The sequence below is a fragment of the Lucilia cuprina genome, chromosome 6, assembly GCF_022045245.1.
Source record: "Lucilia cuprina isolate Lc7/37 chromosome 6, ASM2204524v1, whole genome shotgun sequence".
Taxonomy (NCBI): Eukaryota; Metazoa; Arthropoda; class Insecta; order Diptera; family Calliphoridae; genus Lucilia; species Lucilia cuprina.
Window position 1 is genome coordinate 21,029,051 of NC_060954.1, and position 25,246 is coordinate 21,054,296.

The 25,246-nt window shown below is 31.3% G+C and overlaps 2 protein-coding genes across 2 annotated transcripts; one reads left to right on the forward strand and one right to left on the reverse strand.

Annotated features, from left to right (window-relative positions):
- Positions 1-15,024: 15,024 nt before the first annotated feature.
- Positions 15,025-16,969, forward strand: LOC111677303 (splicing factor YJU2). Its single transcript, XM_023438390.2, has 3 exons — positions 15,025-15,184; positions 15,247-15,815; positions 16,455-16,969. The coding sequence occupies exons 1-3, from the start codon at positions 15,161-15,163 to the stop codon at positions 16,846-16,848; spliced, it is 987 nt and encodes a 328-aa protein (XP_023294158.2). The 5' UTR covers positions 15,025-15,160; the 3' UTR covers positions 16,849-16,969.
- LOC111677299 (DNA-directed RNA polymerase I subunit RPA1) lies at positions 16,880-23,243 on the reverse strand. The gene is made up of 15 exons (XM_023438386.2): positions 22,753-23,243; positions 22,323-22,689; positions 21,900-22,254; positions 21,299-21,657; positions 20,891-21,231; positions 20,606-20,829; positions 20,462-20,545; positions 20,226-20,396; positions 19,821-20,146; positions 19,475-19,760; positions 18,455-19,400; positions 18,191-18,389; positions 17,877-18,130; positions 17,632-17,813; positions 16,880-17,562 (listed from the first exon to the last, which is right to left on the reverse strand). The coding sequence occupies exons 1-15, from the start codon at positions 23,093-23,095 to the stop codon at positions 17,002-17,004; spliced, it is 4,998 nt and encodes a 1,665-aa protein (XP_023294154.2). The 5' UTR covers positions 23,096-23,243; the 3' UTR covers positions 16,880-17,001.
- Positions 23,244-25,246: the final 2,003 nt, after the last annotated feature.

A 25,246-nucleotide genomic window follows, 5' to 3' on the forward strand; every position in this document is an offset into this window, starting at 1 on the left:
GTCCTCACTTAATCCGGGCTCTACATGCTTAATTTCACGTTTCTAGGTTCAATATTATACAAAAATCCAAAAAGTACCTTTTGAAGAACGAAAAGGTTTCAAAAAGTCCCCTTTTATATGTTCTCACTTAATCCATACTCTACATACTTAATTTCATGTTTCTAGGTTCAATATTATAAAAAATTCAAAAAGTACCTTTTGATGAACGAAAAGTCCTCTTTTATAGATTCTCATTTACTCCGGGCTCTACGTGCTTAATTTCATGTTTCTAGGTTAAATTTTATAGAAAACTCAAAAAGTACCTTTTGTAGAACGAAACAGTACCAAAAAGTCTCCTTTTATAGATTCTCATTTACTCCGGGCTCTACATGCTTAATTTCATGTTTCAAGGTTCAATATTATACAAAAATCCAAAAAGTACCTTTTGAAGAACGAAAAAGTACCCTTTTATAGGTTCTCACTTAATCCATCCTCTACATACTTAATTTCATGTTTCAATGTTCAATATTATAGGAAATTAAAAAAGTACCTTTTGAAGAACGAAAAAGTACCAAAAAGTCCCCTTTTATAGATTCTCATTTACTCCGGGCTCCACATACTTAAATTCATGTTTCTAGGTTCAATATTATAGGAAATTCAAAAAGTACCTTTTGAAGAACGAAAAAATACCAAAAAGTCCCCTTTTATAGATTCTCATTTACTCCGGGCTCTAATGTAGAGCACGTAGAAAATGAGAATCTGTAAAAGCGGACTTTTTGGTACTTTTTTGTTCTACAAAAGGTACTTTTTTAGTTTTTATAAAATTTAACCTAGAAAAATGAAATTAAGCATGTATGCCCCGGAGTAAATGAGAATCTATAAAGGGGACTTTTTGGTACTTTTTCGTTCTTCAAAAGGTACTTTTTGAATTTCCTATAATATTGAACCTAGAAACATGAAATTAAGAATGTAGAGACCGGAGTAAATGAGAATCTATAAAAGGGGACTTTTTGGTATTTTTTGTTCTTCAAAAGGTACTTTTTGAATTTCCTATAATATTGACCTAGAAACATGAAATTAAGTATGTAGAGGATGGATTAAGTGAGAACCTATAAAAGGGGACTTTTGGTACTTTTTCGTTCTTCAAAAGGTACTTTTTGGATTTTTGTATAATATTGAACCTAGAAACATGAAATTAAGCATGTAGAGCTCGGAGTAAAAGAGAATCTATAAAAGGAGACTTTTTGGTACTGTTTCGTTCTACAAAAGGTACTTTTTATGAGAATCTATAAAAGGGGACTTTTTGGTATTTTTTGTTCTTCAAAAGGTACTTTTTGAATTTCCTATAATATTGAACATAGAAACATGAAATTAAGTATGTAGAGGATGGATTAAGTGAGAACCTATAAAAGGGGACTTTTGGTACTTTTTCGTTCTTCAAAAGGTACTTTTTGGATTTTTGTATAATATTGAACCTAGAAACATGAAATTAAGCATGTAGAGCCCAGAGTAAATGAAAATCTATAAAAGGAGACTTTTTGGTACTGTTTCGTTCTACAAAAGGTACATTTTGAATTTTCTATAATATTGAACCTAGAAACATGAAATTAAGCGTTTAGAGCCTGGATTAAGTGAGAAACTATAAAAGGGCACTTTTTGGTACTTTTTCGGTCTTCAAAAGGTACTTTTTGTGTTTTTTATAACATTGATCCTAGAAACATGAAATTAAGCATGTAGAGCACGTAGAAAATGAGAATCTGTAAAAGCGGACTTTTTGGTACTTTTTCGTTCTACAAAAGGTACTTTTTGAGTTTTCTATAATATTGAACCTAGAAACATGAAATTAAGAATGTAGAGACCGGAGTAAATGAGAATCTATAAAAGGGGACTTTTTGGTATTTTTTGTTCTTCAAAAGGTACTTTTTGAATTTCCTATAATATAATATAATGAAATTAAGTATGTAGAGGATGGATTAGGTGAGAACCTATAAAAGGGGACTTTTGGTACTTTTTCGTTCTTCAAAAGGTACTTTTTGGATTTTTGTATAATATTGAACCTAGAAACATGAAATTAAGCATGTAGAGCTCGGAGTAAAAGAGAATCTATAAAAGGAGACTTTTTGGTACTGTTTCCAGTGTTGCCAACTTAGTGCTTTTAGCACTATTTGCGGTGCTTTTTGGTGTGCCAAACGCGGAAAATTTTGCTCATGGTGCCTTTCTTCAAAAAGGCACTAAAGTGGTGCTTTCTAATTTTATGACAGTGCATTTAGTGCTTTTTATACCCAACATATACCCAAGATGAGTGGGGTATATTGATTTTGTCACTCCGTTTGTAACACATTGGTCGTATGTATTTTGGGTCCTTATTAAATTCTAAGGGGATCTATCCATGTCCATCCGTCTGTTCATCTGTCCGTCCGTCTGTTCATCTGTCCGTCCGTCTGTCTGTTGAAAGCACGATAGGGTTAGAACGTAAAGAGCAAACGAGTTAAATTTTTCCACAAATTTTTATATGCATCAAAATTTCTCTACCAAATGACATTAATACTCATTACCGACTTAAAAATATTCGACATAAATATGTTTTATATAAGCCAAAATCTCTCTAGCAAATTTTACGGCAATCGGTCCATAATTGACCCTACCCCCCACATATGGTCACCTTCAAAAATTGATTTTAACGTTCATTACTGACTTAAAAAATACGTGTTTAGCGGAGAAATTCGAAATAAACTACTTTTATACAAATGTAATCTTCCTACCGAATTTAATTCGGATTTATCGGTAACGTACCCTACCCCCCTATTAAGGTCCCTTAAAAATATGAGTACAGCGATGAAAATTGACAAAAAATAAGTTTTATATAATTTTTTTTACACAATTGAATCTATCCCTCATATATAAAGCCTCCATGATTACTTCATCGTTGTACTCGCAATAAAAAGATTTTTTATTATAATTCTTTATGCCGAATTTTATGACGATTGGTCTATAACTGACCAACAAAACAAAATCTAAATTTAGTACTTTTTGGTTATTCGGATGTTTAAGGGGTGAAAATTGTACCTATTTTTGGTACATTTTTCATAAAACATTGATTTTGGTTTATTAACTTATACATATAAATACATAATAACGGGCTCCCAATACGATCTTGCAACATTTTGGAATAGAATTTTTATTTCGTTAATGAAATTAAGCATGTAGAGCCCGGAGTAAATGAGAATCTATAAAAGGGGACTTTTTGGTACTTTTTCGTTCTTCAAAAGGTACTTTTTGAATTTCCTATAATATTGAACCTAGAAACATGAAATTAAGTATGTAGAGCCCGGAGTAAATGAGAATCTATAAAAGGGGACTTTTTGGTACTTTTTCGTTCTTCAAAAGGTACTTTTTTAATTTCCTATAATATTGAACCTAGAAACATGAAATTAAGTATGTAGAGGATGGATTAAGTGAGAACCTATAAAAGGGTACTTTTTCGTTCTTCAAAAGGTACATTTTGAATTTTCTATAATATTGAACCTAGAAACATGAAATTAAGCGTTTAGAGCCTGGATTAAGTGAGAAACTATAAAAGGGCACTTTTTGGTACTTTTTCGGTCTTCAAAAGGTACTTTTTGTGTTTTTTATCATATTGATCCTAGAAACATGAATTTAAGCATGTAGAGCACGTAGAAAATGAGAATCTGTAAAAGCGGACTTTTTGGTACTTTTTCGTTCTACAAAAGGTACTTTTTGAGTTTTCTATAAAATTTAACCTAGAAAAATGAAATTAAGCATGTAGACCCCGGAGTAAATGAGAATCTATAAAGGGGACTTTTTGGTACTTTTTCGTTCTTCAAAAGGTACTTTTTGAATTTCCTATAATATTGAACCTAGAAACATGAAATTAAGAATGTAGAGCCCGGAGTAAATGAGAATCTATAAAAGGGGACTTTTTGGTATTTTTTCGTTCTTCAAAAGGTACTTTTTGAATTTCCTATAATATTGAACCTAGAAACATGAAATTAAGTATGTAGAGGATGGATTAAGTGAGAACCTATAAAAGGGGACTTTTGGTACTTTTTCGTTCTTCAAAAGGTACTTTTTGGATTTTTGTATAATATTGAAGCTAGAAACATGAAATTAAGCATGTAGAGCCCTGAGTAAATGAGAATCTATAAAAGGAGACTTTTTGGTACTGTTTCGTTCTACAAAAGGTACTTTTTATGAGAATCTATAAAAGGGGACTTTTTGGTATTTTTTCGTTCTTGACTCCTTCATAACTTGACGAAATATAATATAAATAATAAATTTAGTACTTTTTGGTTATTCGGATGTTTAAGGGGTGAATATTGTACCTATTTTTGGTATTTTTTTCATAAAACATTGATTTTGGTTTATTAACTTATACATATAAATACGTAATAACGGGCTCCCACTACAATGTTGCAACATTTTGGAATAGAATTTTTATTTCGTTAATGGGTAGAAAAAAAAGTACCAAAAGGGGTAAAAACTGGAAATTGATTTTATTCAAATACAATGATCCAATTTAGGTAAAATTTTTAGATTTAGAAACACTAAATATGCTAATGAGGTGTTATTTGGAAACCCGGTACCAAGTGATATTTTTTGGTACTTTTTCATTCTCCATCTGGTAGTTTTTGAGTTTTCTTTGATTTGAAATCGAAACATGAAATTAATAATAAAGAGACTTTTCGTTACTTTTTCGTTCTACACAGGTATTTTCTTGAGTTTTCTTTTAAATTAAACCTAGAAGCATGAAATTAAGCATGTAGAGCCCGGAGTAAGTGAGAATCTATAAAAGGGGACTTTTTGGTACTTTTTCGTACTTCGACTGGTACTTTTTGAATTTTCTATAATATTGCACCTAGAAACGTGAAATTAAGCATGTAGAGCCCGGAGTAAATGAGAATCTATAAAAGCGGACTTTTTGGTACTTTTTCGTTCTACAAAAGGTACTTTTTTGAATTTCCTATAATATTGAACCTAGAAACATGAAATTAAGTATGTAGAGGATGGATTAAGTGAGAACCTATAAAAGGGGACTTTTGGTACTTTTTCGTTTTTCAAAAGGTACTTTTTGATTTTTGTATAATATTGAACCTAGAAACATGAAATTAATCATGTAGAGCCCGGAGTAAATGAGAATCTATAAAAGGAGACTTTTTAGTACTGTTTCGTTCTACAAAAAGTACTTTTTGAGTTTTCTATAAAATTTAACCGAGAAATATGAAATTAAGCATGTAGAGCCCGGAGTAAATGAGAATCTATAAAATAATAAATAAAAGGGGACTTTTCGTTCATCAAAAGGTACTTTTTGAATTTTTTATAATATTGAACCTAGAAACATGAAATTAAGTATTTAGAGCCTGGACCTTAGTATATCTGAGGCAAGGTACAATTCAACTTAAATGCTTTATTATGAAAACTAAATCTAATTTTATTTGTATACAGGTGTAGGGTATTATATATGGCTTAAGTATATCTGAGCAAGGTACAATTCAACTTTAATGTTTTATTATAAAAACTAAATCACATTTTATTCGTATACAGCTGTAGGGTATTATATGGTCGGCCTGGCCTGAATATAACTTTTTACTTGATTCAAATTGCGTTTGCAATTTCTGAAACATAGCGACATCAACCTACTTTGTTAAATGCTGACGAGCAACTAAATAAAATATTTGTATTTTGACGATCTTCTTAAGAAGTTTGTATGCGATCGTGCTGTATACAAGTAAACTGCCGAAATTCGTATTCAGGACAATACTAGCGCCGACGTCTGCTTTAGATGTAGTGAATTTGGGATCAAATAAAAGGACATTCCTCCTCTTAATTCTCTTTTGAATTTTTCTTAATATCCATACAAAGAAACTTTTGTTTCATAAACTACGTGTAAATTGCATTGATTTGTTGTTGTACGAATTAGAAGAATAACAAAACAAGTTTCAGAGTGCGAGAAACTCCGCACCGCGAGAGAGATGTATGATACGCTTTCTCTCTCACGCAAAATCAAAAGTTTCCTAGTGTGGACCGGCAGATATCTGTGCGCAAAAATAGCAAATAGAATTTTCAAATTGTACAAAACTGCATTAAATGTGTACGTTTTGACTAAAACGTTTACTCCATGGAATTACTGAAAAAGACCTGATTTTAACACAGGATTGTCATAGGAGGGGTGTCCTTTTTATTTGAATCCAAATTCACCACAGCTAAAGTCATTCTAAGGAAGTAATTTTAATGTTATTTTTTTGAGTTATTAGGAAGTGAAATTTCAGTACTATAGAATAAAACTAATTTGACTTAAATAATATTATCATAATTAAAGATTATCATAATTAAAGTAAAACGCTGTCAAAAAGTGCCTAAGTCTACTGTTAGTCGGTACCTAACTCTAAGAATGTATTAGTAGAATTCTCAAGCCGACATAGTTGCAAAAAATCGGAATTAAAAATATTGAAAACAATTATTAAATTTATATTTTAGAAAATTTCTTTAAATATTTTGCAACTTAGTTTATCTATCAACATTATATATGAATGTATCTTTGCTTTTTAATCCGCAAAACATAGTAAGTAAACATATTCTTAAACATACTCTTCAGACGATAAAGGTCGTATGATTTATATTTTTTGGTTTTTTACACGATTAGTATAAAACAATTAAAAAGTCAGATGGAAGCAGCTGTTTCACTTTTTTATACGTGTTTACATAAAATACATCCCTGATCTAATGAGACCGGCTTGTAGTAAACATATTCTTAAACATACTCTTAAGGACCCTTAAGACGATAAAGGTCGTATGATTTATATTTTTTGGTTTTTACATGATTAGTATAAAACAATTAAAAAGTCAGATGGAAGCAGCTGTTTCACTTTTTATACGTGTTTACATAAAATACATCCCTGATCTAATGAGACCGGCTTGTAGTAAACATATTCTTAAACATACTCTTAAGGACCCTTCAGACGATTAAGGTCGTATGATTTATATTTTTTAGTTTTTACACGATTAGTATAAAACAATTAAAAAGTCAGATGGAAGCAGCTGTTTCACTTTTTTATACGTGTTTACATAAAATACATCCCTGATCTAATAAGACCGGCTTGTTTCTTGAATCATTTATAAAAATTAAGAGATCCATACGACCGTCAAATTTTCCATCTGTATTCTCTCTCACTGTGTGATGGTTTCATTGCATTGTTTGGTATTTTTATACCCACCATCAGAAAAGATGTATTGATTTTGTCATTCTGCTTGTAACACATAAAAATATTAATCACAGACCCAGAAAAGTATATATATTCTGGGTCCTTATAAAATGCAAAGACGATCTAGACATGTCTATCCGTTCGCCTGTTGAATGCATGATAGAGTCCGAACGAGCTAGAGGGTAGACATTTTACACAAATATTCCCTATAGATTAGGTTTGTTTGGTATTGAAAATGGGCAACATCTTCAGGTTCAGATAATCTAAAAGTTTTGTAACGTTGCTATTCTGTGACTAGGGATGCCAAACAGGAATTCCCGAAAACCGGGAATTTTTAAAAAGGATCATAAAATTTTAAGCATTTCGGACTATTTTTAAATCGAATTACATTATTCATTGAGTAATTAACTCAAGATGTCTCTACTAACTTACAAGCTAAAATATAAAAAAAGGCAATAAATAGGCATAAACACTATCGGATATCTAAAAATAACAAGTAAGAAATTATGATTTAGTTTTCATAATAAAGCATTTGACTTGATTTGTACCTCACCTCCGATATATTTAAGCAATTTATTGTTAAAAATTAATTTTCTGAAATTTGCTTTATATAGGGGCTTCCCCAAGCTTTCTATTTGAGGCGATCCTCATAAAATTTGGAGGATAAATTTACGGCTACATAAAATGTATTTAAGCTGAATTTCACTATGGTACTAGTCATTTTACGCGGATTGTGGACATTAAAGTCATTTTTTAAAGGGGGGATTTGAAAGGGGGCTTGGGCTAGTATAAAACTTAGTTGTGCCGCACAGTGGTATAGGAAAAAAAAAGAGGGAAATAATTCGCTAACTTCTAAACGGTTAATCCGATTTTAATGAAATTTGGTATGCACAAAGAGTAGTTGTTGTGGAGTTTAGGTTTTGAATTTGGACCTTATAGGCCAACCAGTGGCCCGACGGGGGTCCTCAAACTAGGATACCTCGGCTATGTTAAATTTTTAAAACGATCCTATTTCTTCATTTGAGTTCCGATTTAAAAAAAATCGTATATAGAATCTCCTCGTCGAGCACTACCTAATGTTTTTAAGTGACAAATTAATTAGGGAAAATTCAACATCTTTTAGAAAATTTACCTAGCACTATTATTTTCATCCATAAGGTTAACTCTTAAATTTGTTTCATATATTGATAAAAATAATAGTACTAGGTAAATTTTCTAAAAGATGTTGAGTTTTCCCTAATTAATTTATCACTTCAACGTTAGGTAGGCATGTTATATATCAATGGAAAGCTAATTTTGTCTATTTTTCAAAACTGTATATAATTTTAGAAAATTAAAAAAATCGCGGAATACTTTAAAAAAATAAAAAATATTTTTTATTCAGTTATTTCAAAGATACAAATTTTTCAAATTGCAATAAAAATTTTATTTATGAATATTTTTTAATAAAATTCTACAGTTAGGTAGATTTTTTACTCAAAATCCAAAATTAAATAAAAATTTTGAATTTTCTTTTAAGAAATCCCGGAATTCCCAAAAAAGTTTTAAAAAATCCCAAAATGGGATTTTTTGGTTTTTTGCCTATTATATCCATACCAGGGGCGGGGTTATCGAAACCCGTTACAAAATGATTAAGAACATATTGGGTCATATAAAACAGGTCACTATAATTTAATATCGACTATGCGATTTGAGATTTTTTGCTCAAAATTGAATTTTCCATAAAAATAGGGTTTTTTGGATGGACCTGGTCCCCTCGGTATCAAAAATTTTTAGGTTTTGTTTCATTTATCGTATTTTATGTAAAGTCAGCTTTCCAAAAAGTATAAATTCCATATACATCTTCTTAGAAACTTTTTTGATAACTTAAAAAGAAAAAGATACTTTTTTCCAAAAAAAAAAATGGCAAAAAATCGCTTTTTTAATTTTTTAAATTAAAATGCCTATAACTTTGGACTCAGTCATGATTTTTACATAATTCTTTCACTGCTTAATATATAAACTTGTTGTTAAGCGAATAAAAAAATGGCGAAAATCGGAATTTTTATGAACCGCTATTATCAAAAAAACTAAAGTAAGGGCGGTAAAAATTTAAAATTTCAAATGCGAATATCTCCTAAAACTATTGATACTATCGGATATGGGTATATCAGAATATATACTGGCATTCAACCTGTTAATAAGATGGCGAGATGATAATTCTCTTATTTGGGTAAGAGGGCACGATATATAACCGGAAATAAATATTGCTGATAACTTGGCAAAAGCTAGAACTACGATGGCTATACTTGATATAGACCAGTTTTGTAGTGTTTCCCTATTTTTTTTACTTTTAGTACTTTGAATTAATTTGTTTTCCAAAAATTTCACAAAATACTTATGGGAAAGCTTTCTGTATTAGTATGCGCATACTAAATGTATTCATATTGTAATATGAATTTAGAAATTCCCAATCCGGGACTTTTAAAAATTAGTCCCGATTGGCATCCCTATCTGTGACGTTTTGTTTACTGTTCTTGTGTAATAAGTTTATATTTAAAAATATAGCAACTCTTTTGAAAATAATAAATAAATATCAGAACATTATAAAGTTAGTAAATAATTTGTTGAATAAATATTTACTGGTGTTTTATTAAATGTAAAATTAATAAAAATTAAGTAAAATTAATAATGTAATAATACACTGGTTCCCGGTTTAACGAATGATATGTCAAGCACATTCGTAAAAAACGAAAAATTAGTTAACCGAATAACAACTTTTTTTTTTGTTAAATTTGAGATTACTTCGTGCCCCCCTCAAAAAAAATCAAGGGATAGGAGATTTACTTGGCTGGTCCAAGCGCCATCAACAATTTCAATAATTTTAATAAAATGTTTCAAATATTTTATTAATCTGTGGTCTAAGCCAATTAAATATAAGCTCACTTGAGGTAAAACGAAAAGAGGCTAATGTAGACAACGCATAACTTTGAACAGTTATGTGAAGTAATACACTACACCAGTGCGAGCGAGACGTAAAACTGTCGAAAGCCAGGCAACAAACACCCGCGATGACGCGAGAGTTGTTCCCCAACTCAGACCTGAATTACGAATCTGGAATAACAACTTTTTAACAACTTTTTTCCTATCTTTTTTTAATGAGACTAAATATTGAGAGGGAGATTTTGCAAAATGTAGAATTGTAAACAAACCAAAATTCGACATTTTAAAAAAGAAATATACATATTTCGAAATCTATGTACCCAAGCAGTTGGATTTAGATTCTTATTTTTAATAGCTTCGGGTAATCATGAAATTTAGTGCTCATTTTGTATTATTAACCCTTTTAATAAAAATTTATTTTGAAATTCGTTATATCGTTAAAACTCGAATTCGATAAACTGAGTATTCGTTAAACTGGGAAACCACAGTTCTCGAATATAAAATTACATTAATATTGGATTAATATTTATGTATGTTTAATTACAATTATCAGTTGCAAATAGCTGTCACAACGTAGTGGACTGAATTCTACATATTTTCTAGAAATTCATCCGTAACAGCAATCTTACGGCGAAACTAACGATTTACACATGTTTTTGTAAACCAGAAACGAATACGCTAATTCACAGCGGATTGGAACGCAAATACTAAGTGAGACTCTATGTATAAGCCCTGCAGCAAATGCAACTAGTACCAAACTATTATTATACTACCAAAAACACCAGCAATAGTTCCCAACTGTAAACTTTCCTATTCTATCTTAATGGTCAAATTAACATTTATTGTGTTTGAAAAAATTACTAGTACCATTAGTTCTAGAATTATACTTGTATACTCTTAGACTCAATTGGGTCCCTTTAAAACCAGTTTATTGCTATTACTAATATTCATAAAGTTCCCATATTTCGTAGTTTTGCTACTTGTATTCCTCCTATGTGGTTTCACTTATTTATAAGGTTTTATTTACAAAAAACAAATTAAAGTTCGAAAAAATTCCGGTTCTATCCTTATTTTATTTCGGTATAGCCATTAAGTTTCTAAAATATCATTCATTCACTGTTTATTCTCTGATTTCAAAGGACATTTTTATACCCTACACACTATAGTGGGGAGGGTATTATACGTTTGTGCTGATGTTTGTAACATACAAAAATATTGGTCCAATACCCACCTTTAAGTATATACGATCGATTCAGAATCATTTTTTGAGTCGATTAAGACATGTCCGTCCGTCCATCCGTCCGTCCGTCCGTCTGTCCGGCTGGCTGGCTGGCTGTCCATGTAAACCTTGTGCGCAAGGTACAGGCTGCAATTTTCAAGATAATTTGATGAAATTTGGACCAAGCATGTTTTTTGGCACAAGGACGAAGCCTATTGAAAATGGTTGAAATCGGTCCATTATTTCACCTAGCCCCCATACAACCGTACCTCCCGATTTGAACTTTTTATGCTATAATTACGTCAAATATTCTGCTATCTATATCTAAAAATTGGCACAAATAAGTTTTATATAAGTATAAATGATATTGCAGATTTTCGTAAGGATCGGCCTATATTTGACCCTAGCCCCCATACAAACCCCCCTTCAAAAAATGACTTAAACGTCTAAAATTGACTTGTAACCATTTGTATCGCAATGAAACTCAACAAAACTAACTGTTATTTAGAAATATATCCTTTTCCCAAATTTACCGAGGATCGGCCCATATTTGACCTATATAAAGCCTCATTTAGAAATTTTAGTTTTTTATCAATAAATGGCTTAAATATTTTGGAATTATGGTAATATTTAACATAAAAGTTTCTTTACAAAAAATAAAAATTTATAAAAGTAAAAATTACTTTAGTGCCTTTTTGAAGAAAGGCACCATGAGCAAAATTTTCCGCGTTTGGCACACCAAAAAGCACCGCAAATAGTGCTAAAAGCACTAAGTTGGCAACACTGAATGGAAGATGAAATAGAAAGTGGTGGTTGACGAATGTTGACGTGTTTGCCGTCAATTTCTCCTATGCAACTCGAAAGTTCCACAAGTAATAGAAATCGGACGCTTCTTTCTTCCACTAAATAATAAGTGTGCGTGAAAAACTAATTAATTTCTAAAATTTTTTACATGAGTTTGTCATTTTATCAAAAAGGAGAATGACTTGTCCAGAAGACAATTTAATAAATTTAGCGTGCAAAAAATTTAATAATAGCAACTGTCAGCAAAAAGAAAATGACTCTTTGGCGAAATCGTGAATGCTCAGAATGCTCAAGAAATTAATCAATCAAAAAATATTTGCAAGAAAATGATTTCGGATGTTTTATTTCACGGTTGCCTAGAAGAGCAGGAGCTAAATGATACTATAAAAATCCAAAATATTTAAATAAGTAAAGCGACAGTTTAGATACATCAGTACCCAGAAACGTAATAAAAGTTCCAACACCGTTTAGTAATGGGTCTTCTACAAGTAGTTTTACAGCAGTAACACCTCGAAATAATGATTCTTCAACATGTGGCAATAAAAAAAAAAAAACAAAAAACTGCTGATAACACATCAAATGACGGATTTTTTGTAGAGGATGAATATTCACCAAATTGCTATGAAGAAAGTAGAATTCAAAACTACTTCTCAAGTTTCGAAGAAAGTTATGAATGAAATTAAATGTACACGCGTAATTGATGTCATATTAGTTTTTCGGGGTAGTTATTGTACTTTTTTAAAATAAATTATTTATATTTTTAAACGAGAACTTCATTATGTGGGATGTCATAATGTAAGAATATATGTTTACCCACTATCATAAAATGTGTCGTAAACTTTTAATGGCAAATCAAATATTTGAAATTGACCTTCATAAAATTTACAAGGTTTGTGATCATATATTATAAGTAGAATTACAACTCTACGACCAATATTTTAATGTGCTACCAACGGAGAGATGGCTATAACAATTTAAGCCTTTGCCTTTATATAATCTTTTAATTCGCTTATTCGATTACAATTTCTGAAATCGCTTGAGGTGCAATTGCTGTTAAGAATTTTAAATCCTGGAAATTATTGCCGCTCGCCAAAAATCGTAGTGTTAATGCAAGTCGATGATGTGGTGGTACTATTGCATCTCGCATTAACGTATCCTTTTTTGTAATGCGATGAATAATTTTCTCCAATAAGTTGTCAAATGTTGATTTGCTCATTCTAACATAATTTTTAAAATCATTCGCAGGGGTAAATTCCAATTCTTTTACTCATTACCAAAATTTGAAAATATTTTACTGGGAATTTAATTGTTTTAATCATAGAATAATTAATCATAGAATAATTAAATGCATTAAAAGCCGACTTTTTCATCAACTAGTTATGGTTGATTCTTGGATTATTTTTAATGAAGACAACTGACTATTTTAACATGGCGATGTCCTACGCAGTAGTCAATTGTCCGACGCTGCATGACTTTTCAACTAGCTTAAAGTTAGTTACTAAAAAATTAGCTTAAAAATAACTCTTTATTAACTAACTTAAAGTTAGTTGCAGAAAGTCAAGTAATAGTTTTCTTTTGTATTCCCTACTGTATTATTTAATTACATTTTAATTAAATATATTTAAAATTTAACTACTAGTTATCTAAATTACATTTCGCTTTAATGCAAGTTTTGATATTAGTTCGTAAAAATTAATAGACATCAGTTTTCTGCAGGAAAACTAATAATAACACCGGTATCCATAAAATTATGAATGATTTGTTCATTATTTCCATGATTCCCATTGATCCAAATCTAAAATAAATATTAAAATGTTATGTATAATGTTAACTGTTAATGTATTATATTTACAGTATTATCAGCAGAATTTAGAATTTATGGACCGAGTTTTGAAATATTTAACCTTTTATAATTAATTTTTTGTGTTTTTGCATTGCATGCACTAAAACAAAAGTTTGTAAAATTATTTTAGTGTTTTTGGTGTAATGACTTTACTACTTTGCAGCGTACTGTTATATAAATAACAAAAAAACATTAAAATTGTTGGATTTTTTATGAATAAAATTGGAAACAATTTTATTTCCAATTTTAGATACAAAATTAGTTTTAATATATACTCCATGTAAATAAAAGTAAAGAAATAATGGAAGATTTAAAAAAGTGAAACAAATAATGGATTGTTAGGTGTATAAAAATATCCTCCAAGAACTTTTAAGCTCATATATAGTGCTATAAATGTCAATTAATTGAAAATATTTACAGGATAATGTTGTAAGTATGCTTGTATATCAACTCCTTCTGAAAATAAATACAATTTTGTCATCTTGTAATAAGGTACTGAAGTTCATACCGAAAATTAAAGTTTTGTTTAAGTTTTTCCTATTTTATTTATATTTCACCTAAAGGAATGATAATTGTAATTTTGATAATAATAATTAATTTTGAAATCATGTGAAAGGTTTTTGAGAGGGAGAAAGTAAAAAAAATAAACAAATTAAAATATTATTTAGATTATTAAAAATGTTATTGTATGGATTACACTATACGACAAAAATAATTACCTGAGAAAATATGAGCCGATCCTCATAAAACTTGGTAAAAGGATTTGTTTTTAATTTTTAAGAAGTTTCAAAATTTGTTTAATTGTTTACATTTTTATTTTTTGCCATCCCTACATAATTTTTCACACAACTTTTATGCAAGCACTGTTTTGTTGTTATAAACATATATACTTGCTACCAAAATTCCACTTTTTCTTTCGGATTCCGTTTATTAAACTTGTTTAAATTTTAAAAATAAAACGTATTTTAGTATTTAGCCGGGCTTACAGACGATTGTAAACCGCCGCCGACTTTTTTGGTGTCAGACGCCGACGTTAATGTTTGTCGGCGCAGTGCTCTGTTTGTCACTATTGGAATTAGTTTGTTTTCATTTTAATTTTTTCCAAAATACATCAATTTTAAAATCGTTTACAAATATATTTTCCTTGTGTTAAAGAGTTTAATTGTTTAAATAATGTCGGAACGTAAAGTTTTAAATGTAAGTAAAAATAATATTATAATTAGTTGTATTTCAGTAATAACCTTTGATTTGATTTTTAGAAATACTATCCCCCGGATTTCGATCCATCAAAAATTCCTCGCATGAAATTGGCCAAGAATCGCCAATATACTGTACGTTTGATGGCTCCATTTAATATGAGATGCAAAACATGCGGAGAATACATTTATAAGGGCAAAAAGTTTAACGCTCGCAAAGAGGATGTAGAAAATGAAACGTATTTGGGAATACGTATTTATAGGTTTTATATAAAGTGCACACGTTGCTTGCAAGAGATTTCTTTTAAAACTGACCCTCAAAATACAGATTATGAAATTGAAGCAGGCGCCACAAGAAACTTTATGGCTTTAAAAATGGCCGAAGAACAAGCGCGACGAGAAGAGGAAGAATTGCGGGAGGAAGAGGCCAATAACCCAATGAAACTATTAGAGAACCGTACTCAGCAATCGAGAAATGAAATTGAAATGCTTGAATCGTTAGAGGAACTGCGGGACTTGAATCGACGACAACAAACTGTCGACTATGATACAATGCTGCAACAATACAATACAAAAGAAACGGAAAGAGAGCGGCTCGAAAGGCAGGAACGGGAGGATGAAGAATATGTAAAGTAAGTTTCATAAATTTGTATGTTTGCAACAAATTTTAACAATATTAAGTAAAAATCTATTTTTTGGGAAGAGAAAAAGCTGAGGATTTAGTATAAGAAAAATATATATTTGAATAACTTAACTAACTCTCAATAGCTGGGCCACATGCAATTTTATGCTATATCCAAAACCAACAGAATACAAATTTTTCTTATAGCCTATAAATAAATGTATTACTTTAAACAGTAAGGATCTGTTCGGAAATACATCACTGCGAGGTATTTGATGCAGTAATGCATCAAAAAAATTGTGATGCAAAGATATTCTAATTTTAATTTCTTTCAAGAACTTTATTTTCATTCACGCGTTTTTTACCGAAAATTAAACTGTTTTCTCATAATTAAGATCAGTTTATTTGTATAAATATTGTTAACAAATCGTCAGATGGAGTGCGGCATTTCATTTAATATAGTACTTTATTCATTCATATGAAAGGAAATGGTTTTATAAATGCAAATCATTATGAAAAATAAAGTTTTCTATCATTTCATGCATCTTTATTTTTTTTTTTTTAATTTATATTTCACTTTTTGTGCTAATAATAAGTAAACTTATTTTTTAAAACTAATAACTTATATCAATATTTTTAATTTACACAGATCAATACAATTTAAAAACAATTCAAATGCCTCAACGTCTAATAAGAAAATTGTTGCAGAGGAAATAATTGAAGAAATAAAAGATGAAACTTTCTTAGCACCAAAACCGGCGAAACAAGTTAAACTGAGTGAAAACAGCGTTAAAAATTCGGCAATAATTTCATCAGGAGCTCAGCAGAAAAATAAAGTTCTTAACAATTTAGTGAAGCGCAAACAGCCTCTTGTTGTAGTGAAAACAAAAACAAATGAAGTTTCAAATTTGAATACCTCAACTGAAATAAAATCAAATAGTACAGACAATGTAACCACCAGCTCGAATAGTGGTGGTGCTGCTGCTATTGGAGGTTTATCAATGTTAGCGGCATATTCAGATAGCTCCGAAGATTCAGAATAACATGCATTTTAGAAATTATTAATTTGTAAACATTTATTTGTACAATAGTATTCATAAATATTTTTTTACAATAGTCAAATTACAGAAATAAAAAAGAACCATTTTTATATTTGAATCATAATAGTATATGCAATAATATTTATTGTAAAAAAATTAGCATATTTTTGTCAACAGATCAAAGGCACCTGTGCCATTCTTAACTGGCAGTCCAACCATCAAACGACTGGATGGTGAATTCAATTCATCCACACAACCAGCTCCTGCAGCATTTTTCAAAAATTGTAAACACGACTCAAACGACATCTGCTGGAGTGGTGAGGAAGAGTGTTCCATGCCCTTACGGGACAATGGCTGGAATGTCCCATTAAAGGTCATGTAATCAGCTATAAGCGATAAGTGACGACGATCCACCGTAATGCCATACACTTTGAAAACGTTCGTTACTTCCTGAACAATCACTTGGGCGGCAGCTTCAATACCATAAGTGCGAGCAATGGCGTGTATATCGTTTGAGTATAAACGATTTAAGTCAAGAACTGTATTGTGTTTAAACATTTCAACGATGTTAATACCATCGGTCTTAAGTGTCTGTTCATTATTGTTGCCCTTATAGATAATAGCGCGCTTAATTTTATCAACTTGATGAATTACAGTCTTTTGAGCCAATTCTTTTATAATCGATAAAATGTTGGGTTGTTTATATTTCATATCAATCTGTAATTAAAAGAAACAAGTGATAAATGCTGTTGTTTTGAATTAATCAATTATCGATGGAATACTTACATTAAATGTCAATTTTGCCCACAAATAATGTTTCTTATCATAAACATAATTTTCTACCATCGAATTTTCAAGGATTTTCTCCATTTGTTTATCACTTTTTTCACTTTCTACTTCTTCGCTATTGTCCTCAACAGCTTCGGTATCAAAGAATCCATCATCGTTTGCATCTTCATCATCTTGGGCTATATAAGGTAAAGTTACGTTTGTTATTATATTGAAATACAATAAATTTGAATCTTTCTAACCATCCTTTAGTTCATCAGCATCATCGGGGTCATCGTACTCAGTTTCGTCCACTTTACGAGATTTAAGTTTTATGCCAGTAGCATCATCGCCATCATCGTTACCATCTTCCTCATCTGACGAATCTTTATCATTGTCGTTAGTCGCTTCATTTGTTTTCGATTTTTTGTTGCTATCACTTGTGTTTTCACCATCATCGCCATCTATTTTATCATCGTTGTTTGAATCTTCTTTTTGGTTATCGTCCATTTCAATGCTAAATACAGAAAAATATTACATTATTGACTATTATAAGAAATTATTTGATTTTCTTTACATTAGAGATTTTGACTTGTTTGACTTGATGATGGCACGGAAAAGAGCTTTAAAGAACATATTGCTCATAAATTTAAGTATTTGTTTGGGTTTCACACAAAAATCATCGCTATATACTTCACGCGGCAGAAATTGAAAAGTTAATTCATATTTTTGCGATCTGGTAGGCTGTTGAACCAATTGTGTCTTAACATTTACATCTGGAAATTGAAAACGGATGAATTAAGTAAACAAAAATTGGAAATCTTTAAATTTCTTTACTCACATTGTAAAACATCGGCAAGAGTCACCCGATTCAAAGATATTCTTAATTTTTCCGCTAACTTCTCTTGATTGGCTTTAATTGGTATATCCATGGATGGCGTCTTGATATTGGCCGAAGCCATCATAAGAATTTCACGCAGACGTGGAATACCCAAAGTAACGTTCATTTCACCACGGCCAGCAAAATGGAAAGTGTTAAGTGTCATCTGAGTAGAGGGTTCACCAATGGATTGCGCCGCCAGCAAACCAACCGGTTCACCTGGAGCTGCTAATGCTTTAACATTTTTAACATACATAACATCGGTGACGACATCCTTTCGATTTGGATGTTTTTCAATGTAATCGGCTACAATTTGTTCCATTTTTTCGGACACAGAGCCGAAAGTTGTATCTTGGCTATAAACTGAATTTGTGGGATCAGGCTGGCGGGAATATTTTTTTCGATACAGCTTTTTACTATCAGCATCTGCCTTGAGCCACAATTTGATTATGGCTTCATCTATACGACGTCTACCAGACATTTCATTTAATTCGTTAGGGTTTTCCACCTCAATTTCGTTGCGAAGTTCTGCGGAGAATTCTGTAAATGGCGAGAGATGCTTTGTGTGAGCTTTTGCGGCGCTGCTGCGTTTCTTCAACCAAGTGCGCAACTTTTTATTGTGACGCTGCACCTTAGAGAGTTCTTCTTCGTTTTTAATCTTGGACAATTCTTGAGGGCTCAAAATGACTGAAGAATTTTGCGTTAAAAAGTCTGTACCAAATTTGCTATCAAAAAACTTCGATTTCAAAATATCAAGCCCATCCTCGCCATAAAGATATTGTACCACAGTGTTGTCACTATCACGAACCGTTAAGTCATAATTAATTGTCAAACCCTCTAAATGTTTAATAAGACAACGTTGCAAATAACCAGAACGGGAAGTTTTTACAGCAGTATCAATAAGACCCTAATTGATATAGCGAAATATAGGATGATAAATATTTTTAAAGCATAATGTGAAATATTTATTTCCAAACTTACCTCACGACCAGCCATACAATGGAAAAAGAAATCCTGGGGTTGTATGCCCGTTAAGAAACGGCCATCGATGTAGCCGCCAGATTTTGGTGATGTTTCAAACGAAGTGAAACTGGGCAACGACTTTCCGGATATCATTAGAGGCGGCCGCTTACCTTCCAATTCAATTTGGCCCAACATACACGAAATCTGCATAGTGTTTACCATGGAGCCTTTAGCGCCAGATAAAACCATTAATTGTAGATTATTACTAGGAAACTTTGTTATCAAACCATCGGGTAAACAAGTTCTTTAAAGATAAATAATATTTATTATATCGTTAACAACATTTAAAAATCTGGAGACATACTTATTGATGTCATTAGTGTAGTTGTCCAACATAGCTTTGTATTTGCGATCTAAGACGACACGAAATTGAGGATCTTTGATGTAAGCTTCCTCCATCTTTTCAGATAGCACATCCAAAGAAGGAACATCTTCCAAATCCAAGGCCGAAGCTAATGCAGCATTTCCAATTTCTCTGCTTTCTTGTATAATTTTTCGTCTTTTGGCATCTGCCTTACTGGTGACAAGAATATCTTTGACACCCAATGTAAAGCCCTCACGTTGCAAGAAGAAAGTAAATACTTTGGTAAAAGCTGTCAATAAGCAGGTGGATGTTTCCCCTCCATACAGCTATAAGATGAAAAATAAAAATTAAATTATATATTAGAACTCCAGTTAATGCATTTAGTTCAGTATACTGGTCACAAACCTCGTACATGCAATGAATTAAACCATATGTAGTGGCACCGTATTGTTGTTTATCTAAAACACCAGTTAAAAGTTCACCATTTCGTATAACAACTTCACTTTCTGACATTTGAGTATTTTTAAGTTCTGTGCCTCCTGCAATAGCTTTTCTACTATTGGTGACCATCCAATGCTGCAACATAAAATCATATGAATTTTTTAATACAATTTTAATGATAGCAAACAATGAAATCTTACTTTATCACCAATTTTTGCCACAGAGTTCAAAGATATCGGAGTGTACCCTTCGGGAATCAGATTTATAATTATAGTCGACAAAATCTAAAAAGATTAAAGAAATATAAATATCTAATTGAGGACTGTTAATATCTAATTTCATACCTGTTTTCCAGACCACAGCTGTATGGGTTTGATAATAGTCGGTGGCAAAAGCTTTATGTTCTTCTTTATATGCGATAAACCTTGGAAGACAAGCTGTTGGTAATCATCACGATTAAAGAAACGTCCTCTCAGAGACAATTTTACACCTGATATAACGTGATCCTGAATAAGACCCCCAAGAGGTGTGCCATCCTTTGGAACCAAGTAATTGTTAGCAACATTAACTAAGGGTTGGAAAAATATTTTAATTTAAGTGATTTTATTTAAACAGAGTAATTGACCCACCTAAGTTGTAAGCTTCAGAACGTGCCACTTCACTTTGTGGCAAATGGGCGTTCATTTCATCACCATCAAAATCAGCATTATAAGCTTTACAGTTAGAGTAATGTAGACGGAAAGTCTTTTCCCCTTGTAAGATACGAGCTTTGTGGGCCATAATTGAAGGTCTATGTAGAGATGGCTGACGATTCAAAAGTAATACATCGCCGTTAAGCACATGACGATGTACAATTTTAATGCCCTTTTCTGGGTAATTAAACAATAATTTTGCCATGCTCTCTCTTTTTGCAGCGTTATCAGCAGGAATTATAGTCGTGTAGCCCCTTTCATCTTGTATGTAATTGGCACTAAAAATAAAAAAAAAAAACTTTAAAATTGTATCGAGAACAAAAGTTTGTCTCTTCTTATATTTACCCAGGATGTACATTTGGTCCATTCATTACCATTTTACGTAACTCAGCAACATTCCATGGAGTCACCGGAACGGGATAAGATAATTTTTTCGCAAATATATCTGGAATACCAACTTCTTCTACATTGATATTGGGATCAGGTGTTATGACAGTACGCGCTGCATAGTTAACACGTTTACCCATCATGTGCTTGCGTATAAGACCTTCTTTCTTTTCCAAAACTTGTTTCAAACCAGTTGAAGATGGAGAATCTCTCGACATGTTAACATCCAATAAAATATTAATAGATGATTGTAAATTTTGCCAAGCATTATAAAGTTTTTCATATGGTGTTTCTCCTCTAGTACTAATGAATGCTTCCTAATAAAAAGTAACAATAAAATACCTTATTGAATATTATAATTTGAGAATAACAAGAACGTTCAGTAATTTTTAGCTTCAATAGTACTATACCAAGTCTAAAAACTAGAACCCCATAAACATGTTTGGAATGAATTATTCATTGCAAATAATGTATGTACTTTGTTAAATTTCCGTCAGCGAACAATTCTTATATATATTTTTATAAATATAAGTATTAAAGCATAAAAATCAATACTTACCTTTGCTTCTTTAGACATATCATCAACTTGACCTTTAATGTGCTTCAAAACTACACGAAGTACTGAATTATTTTCAATTATATTGCGATAAAGAGCTGTTTGAGTATGCTCAACAATTTGGTTGTGTAATATATTTGAAGGTCGAGCTTTTGGTGGTGTTACTGGTATTGTGTCCATGAAAAATATGTCGACTGGGGAAGCATCTTGATCGTTCGATTTTAAATTAATATTGAGAATGGGAAATAGTAGTTGCATCAATTCCGGATAGTTATTATAAACCTGGCGCAAAAATTTCCGACACTCATCAGCAAAAATAACTTTATGTTGACCACTAGGTTCATCTACATTTTCAAATCTTTGAAAAAGTATTAAAATATTGCACATTAATAAAATTTTAAATTATTCCATTCTTTTTTCACTTACTTGCTTTTAATTTCCGAAATGCTCATATAGTAGACGAGTTTACGATGTAGATAACGGATATTTCGCAATGGATTTTTACAATGTATACATTTCTTTGAAGATGGACGTTGAAGTGCTGCATTTACCACAGCCGAGCGGAGAGCACAGGAAGTTTTTGTCACATTTACCTTGTTGATGATCCCCTTCTCCAGAAGCTGGTACATTTCCCCAATACGTGGATGAACATTGTCTCCACTTTCCAATTTTACCTTCGTTTCTACGTTATTTAGCACGATCTCAGATTTGTACATCTCCAATTCTTGTGCTTCCACAATATAGCCATCATTGATGAGTCGTAATTGTAGTATTAGTATTTCGATCTCATGTTCTGAAAAATAATTAAATCGATGCATATAAGAATTCAAAATTATTGTATTTTTTATAGACTTACCTTTTGCCTGCATTTTTTGGCAAGTAAAACAGAATACGTTGCACATTTTTTGCACAAGCTTAATAAAAAATGGATTATATACCAATGCGTTTAATTCGATGTGGCCCAAATGGCCAGGACATGCCTGTATATTTAGGCATGTTGCACATGGCTCCATGCGTTTTCCATAAGTTCCCATTTGACTATCGTATAAACCTCCTGGCAGAGGATGTCCCAAAGGATCGAATGTTAGACCAGTAATAATCTTGACCACGCTGAGACGTTTGATTTCTTCACCAGTAAAAACTGAGAATTCCAAATCGCTTGGAAACATGTCAACATCAAATGTTTTCATGGTACCCATGATGATTTTTTATTCTATTGTTTTAAAAGTAACACGAATATTAAAACTTTATTATTTAACGACAAATTATAATTCTAAAAAGCAGAAAAATAAACTGCATTCCAAGCAGAATTTACACAATAAATGAAGAAATGTTTGGAAACACGTGCAGGCTAGCAATATGTGTGTTGCCAGATTTAAAGATTTAAAACATAAACAATCAAAACAGTGCCCATATGTTTTGCAAATATAACATAGAGTTGCCATGTTATTACACATAATTGTTAACCCAAATAGACACTAGGGGAAAAGTACTAAGTTTAGTTAACGTTACATTCCCTATAAGAACAGTGACAGTCATTTGACCGGTCAATTGACTGTCACTACTGAGAATTTACCCATCATTGCGTAGAACAAAGCTCCCATCACTTTCTTAAGGGCAATATGTAAAAAGTGATGGAAACATTTGTGTACATGTGATGTTGCATCACCCTCGCACTTATGAATTCTATCGACTTTAAAACATATATTAGAGCTGCTCACTCTTTTGTTGTTTACTAATCATGGATGATATAAATATCAGTCATGACTGAGTAATCATGTTTGATGGATTTATCCATCACAGTTAAGAAATAAAAAAATGATGCATTAATCGGTCATTGTTGACTAATCACACTTGATGAATATATCCGTCAAATCTGACGGCTATACCAATTTATAATAAAACACATTTTATTGATTTTTTAATATATAGGTATATATTGTTAATTTTATTAATATAGTAATCATATACATAAATTACCAGTCTTTTCACCATTTTACATATCTCGCAGAATCGTAAGTCCTCTGATGCTCCTATTAATTTGTGGAAACAAGTTGTCTGTAAAAAAATACATTAGTATTCATAAATATCGAAATATAAGAATCATAAGTACATATTTATGTTACCATTGATTGATTAAACTCCGAATTGTTTATCTTCTGATCCACTTCCTGAACTTTTTTAAAATTTAGTTTATAATAATTCTCTTTATTTTTAATAATTTAAAGACTTTGTAATTTTTTATTTTTTCGCTTCTTGATCTTTGGCTTTCGCAGAAACAATTAATTTGTAACGACGAAAAATACAACTCTGTAACACAGTGACAGTCATTTGATCGGTCATTTGGCTGTCATTGTTGATCAAAATATAAATTTTAATACATTTTAATCAAAATGTAGTTGTTTCATTCTTTCATATGCAAATTCAACCCTATACCACACATTGGGTTCAGTAACGGTCATTTTACCGGTCATTTCACTGTCATTGTTGATGGAATCATCCATTAATTTTTTTTCGACAATTCTATAAAAAAAATGTTGCATGTGTGTTAGTAAAATCATTTTGTATGTGTTAGTTTCGGTCATTCATTTCTTATAGGGTTTAAAGCCACGATCGGCAACTCCTATACACAGTGTTTTTTAACCATTACTAAATTTACACAGATTACCCCATGTCTATATTAGACAAATATTTATTATGCTAAACGTCAAATTGTTATCATGATAAAAAATTAGCAGGTACAGACGGCACTTATTAGCGTTATAACGTCGTTATGACAGTGTTGTCTAAACAATTGTTTAGACAACGTTGTCTTGATAACAAACGTCATTTTATTGTAAAATTTGGTTAGAATTTTGTTTTTGTGCAATTAAAATTTATTTTTAACATAAGTTTTCGTGAAATTAGTATTTATTTACAAAGTTTGCATTTAATTTCGATTGTTTTTATAAAATATAGCGTTATTTCAATAAAATTATCTGTGAGTTGTCGTGATAAAATTAGCATTTTGTTACCCTATGCATTAACATAAACAAAAAACGTCTGCCGATGTTTTGTCCATTGCCGTGATAAATATTTGTCTAATATAGACACGGGGTTACTCAAACGTATAGAAAACACAATTCAGTCTCATCACAAAGTATACAGAGATGTCACTTTTCACATTTGAAATAGTCTAAAATCAGCTTTTGTTTGATTTTGAAATTGTTGTTGAGAAGAGGTATGTATAATACAGCTAAAAAATCATTGAATTCGTTTTGTGCGAAAGAGAGGGAAATAGCTTTTTGCTCGTGACGTCTCTGTATACCCTGTGGTCTCATTTGAGCAGTTATAGAAGACGGTTGTGTTGT